The sequence below is a fragment of the Osmerus eperlanus genome, chromosome 3 (assembly GCF_963692335.1).
Source record: "Osmerus eperlanus chromosome 3, fOsmEpe2.1, whole genome shotgun sequence".
NCBI classification, from domain to species: domain Eukaryota; kingdom Metazoa; phylum Chordata; class Actinopteri; order Osmeriformes; family Osmeridae; genus Osmerus; species Osmerus eperlanus.
In genome coordinates this window covers 14906153-14909507 of record NC_085020.1, presented here as the reverse complement: position 1 = coordinate 14909507, position 3355 = coordinate 14906153, and the positions used below count along the sequence as shown (strand labels likewise).

The window sequence follows — 3355 nt, the reverse complement described above, 5'->3', positions numbered from 1 at the left end:
CAAGATGTTACCTGAAGGCCAAGGTGGTTACTTGTATGTAACTGATTTAGAGTAGCTCGCAGTATATGTGTTTTGCTCTAGTGCGATCGAATCCCACTTCATGCGAGCCTGCAAATGTTTTATTTTGTCTCCATTTATTTTGTCGTGAATGGTAATGTAGTGCGCACGTAGCCTATACTTTCATATTCGCCGCAGCAAATATGAGATCCGACTTGAAAATCGCCAGTATTGTGAATTTGTGACGAATCTGGTGATAGAGGCAGACTGATAGCTGAACGCACAGCTGTGAAACCAGTTAGTTTGGAAACCAGTCGGGACATAACACCGGGACCACGTTATTCGTCGCCAGTAAAGGAACCAAACTCAAATCGGTGAGCAAATGGTTAGTGGTTAGTATGTTGTAACTATCTTGGCAATTTATTTTGCAAGCTAGATATATTTGAATGCATATCGTTTTAAGCCAACTCTTTGGCTAGCTAGCTAGTTAGTAGGTTAGCTACTGTAGCAGTTAAACGAGTGTGTTAGCTTATTCAACTTGCTTCAGGGTTCACTTTTCAAAGCGAAAGACAAAATAGGAAAGAATGTCAAATACAGTACAGGTGTATTTGGTTAATAACAGGTCTATTGGGTTTCTTTAGTCTACACCAGGATTGTCATTGCCAGCCATTTTTACCTTTGAGTGTAGCCCGAATGTAATTTTAATATCTCGACAAAAAAAAACCAGTGAGATGCGTTTGTTTTCGTAACATGCTGTAATAGTCTGTCAAAATAACTAGTGTTTCAAGCATGTCAGGGAACGTCTCGAGCTCTAACTAACTGTCTGAGGAGGTCTCATATTCCGGGCTGAGTGACAGTCAGTGACAGCGGGAAGAGACAAGAAGAAATGGCAGAACGTAGACAAAAACATCTGGGTGTTTTGGGATTTTTCCAAAACAGTAGCAGCTAAAGATAAACATCTAGCTAATAAAGAAACTTTTGAAATTGCCTTTTGATTTGATATAATCGGATTTGGTACCTACAGTCATAATAACAATGAGTCTAATGTAATGTTTATATTACATAAAGCTCAAATTAATGTTTTTTTTGTTGTTGCTGGCATTCTATTATTATGTTCCTAGCTGAGGTCACATTAAGCATACTCAAGGTCCGATGTTGGGTTTGGGCTAAGCCCCGAATGTTAACAATGTCTGTCTACGCCCCTGGTCTAGACAATGTTTTATTGGATGTCGTCAGGATACCTTTCATACGTAGTGCTAAATTTAAAAAAAATCCATTAAAATACACTGAAGTGAAGACAGTTAGCAGTAGGACTACTGTGTAGGATAAACAGTGATCCATTGCTTTTTATAGACAAAATGTGCTTTTTATTTTGTCTATAAAAAGCAATGGATCACTGTAAATGTATATCATATACATTTAAAATGTTTGTATGATCATTGTAGTAACGCCATGTTGATTTGCTAGCTCACCATGGTCACCAATATGTTAATTGGTCTAATGTTTGATTGGAAATCTCTTGACAGGAGTCCCAAGAAAATGGAGCCACAATCAAAAAAGAAGAGAGAATTTGAACGTGACATTGATTTATGGGTTGCTTACCCAGTTCTATCTGAGGAGCAGTCACAAGATCCTGAACTGATCGAGGCTTTTGCTGCTCCCATACTTGACAAGAAATACACATCTAGTTTGATAAAGGAGCTGTCTTCACTGTACCCTTTGCAAGGACTTCAGCATATTAAGAGAGTGCGGGCTAGTAAAAGCAGCTCTCACTCTCTAGAAGTCCTGTTATGCCTTGTTGGCGATGTATCGGACAGTAGGAAGAAGATGGACATATCAGCTTTGTTGCCAGCAGAAAGATTTAGGTATGATTCTTTAGGGGACCCTTTCCTAGTCAGGGTACCAGTATGTGCTCCTTTAACAAGAAATCAGTTTGAGCAAGTTGGCAAGCATTGGCCCACCTCCTTCCATGAAGACAAACTGATAACTTTGGCTCTGAAAGGACAGCTTTTCACAGATGCACAGAAAATAAGAATGCATGCACACATGGTAGTTGCAGTTGCAGCTGCCAAAATTGCACAGGAGAGTGGCATGGAGGCTGTGGGGGCTGTACTGGTTGATCGTGAGACAAAGAACATCATAGCAGTAGGTCACGACTGCCGAAGGAACAATCACCCATTTCATCATGCAGTCATGGTCTGCATTGATCTTGTGGCTCGCAAGCAGGGAGGAGGGGCCTACATCTATGAAAAATACCCTGCCTGCAAGTTTACACTCTCCAATTCCTTACATCTATATAATGAAATATCGCCAACCTCCATAATCCAGCAAGATGTGACCAGTGAAGAGAAGGGTGACCAGCAGTACATATGTACCGGATATGATCTATATGTCACGCGAGAGCCCTGTCTTATGTGTGCCATGGCACTGGTTCATTCCCGCATAGGACGTGTCTTTTATGGGACAACCTCTGCTGATGGTGCACTTGGTACTAAATACAAAATCCATACTCAAAAAGGTCTGAATCATTGTTTTGAGGTTTTTAAAGGAGTCATGAGACAACACTGTGAGGATTTATGTACATAAGTCTGTGTGCCACACCAAAATAACTTCAGAGGTATAACTGAATGATCAGGTTTTAAGACATGCATTGCTGGTAACCTAGACTACACAGTCATTAAATGTGAGACCAGTTTTACAATGGTGTCTTATTGTGTCCTATTTTTTTCTCAAAGGTTGAAGTTTAGAACACGATGGCCCTCTTCACGTGGTTATGAAACGTGTCTCGTCAATACAGTGTAAGAATAGTTGGGCATTGCTAAATATGGCAGCTGAAAACAATCACACAAATTTGATAGCCCTGACCCTCAATATCACGCCCCTATATATTCTCGGTTTACAGGACACGCCCCTGGAGTTTACGACATGGAGAACGGAACGTATAATACGTTCTAGAAAAGAAACAGCACTTTTTCTCATATTTGCTGAAGAAAATTTCACATCCCGATAGCAACCAATAAATCTAAAGGCTTTATAGAAAGATTTAATCATCCAATATCTGTGGGCATCACAGGACTGTAATAAGCATGACCAATCATTAAGGTCAGACCGGCACTAACGATTGGACTGCATTTGGACCGAATGAAATGATTGGATGAGCTACTTGTCTGTCTACTTCCCTCCCGTCTGTAGTCAGGCATGTGTTATGGGGAAGTGGCTTTGAAGGGAGGGGGCGGGATATTTTGGTTTGAAACCTTTCAAACTTGAGCTTTAATTGCAAGGTTTGCAAAACTTACCTATCCTGCCTTTAACCAACCGTGAAAGAGACATAGAGACATGTTGCATGTCCAATTGGAAG

The 3355-nt window shown here is 40.6% G+C and overlaps 1 protein-coding gene across 2 annotated transcripts; it reads left to right on the top strand.

Moving 5' to 3' along the window:
• Nucleotides 1-254: 254 nt before the first annotated feature.
• adat3 (adenosine deaminase tRNA specific 3) lies at nt 255-2698 on the top strand. 2 transcript variants are annotated; one of them, XM_062457356.1, is made up of 2 exons: nt 255-371; nt 1524-2698. In XM_062457356.1, the coding sequence occupies exon 2, from the start codon at nt 1537-1539 to the stop codon at nt 2581-2583; it is 1047 nt and encodes a 348-aa protein (XP_062313340.1). In that variant the 5' UTR covers nt 255-371; nt 1524-1536; the 3' UTR covers nt 2584-2698. The 2 variants fall into 2 exon arrangements, with proteins under 2 accessions (XP_062313340.1, XP_062313339.1); XM_062457355.1 differs by having other exon boundaries at nt 277-382.
• The last annotated feature ends 657 nt before the right edge of the window (nt 2699-3355 follow it).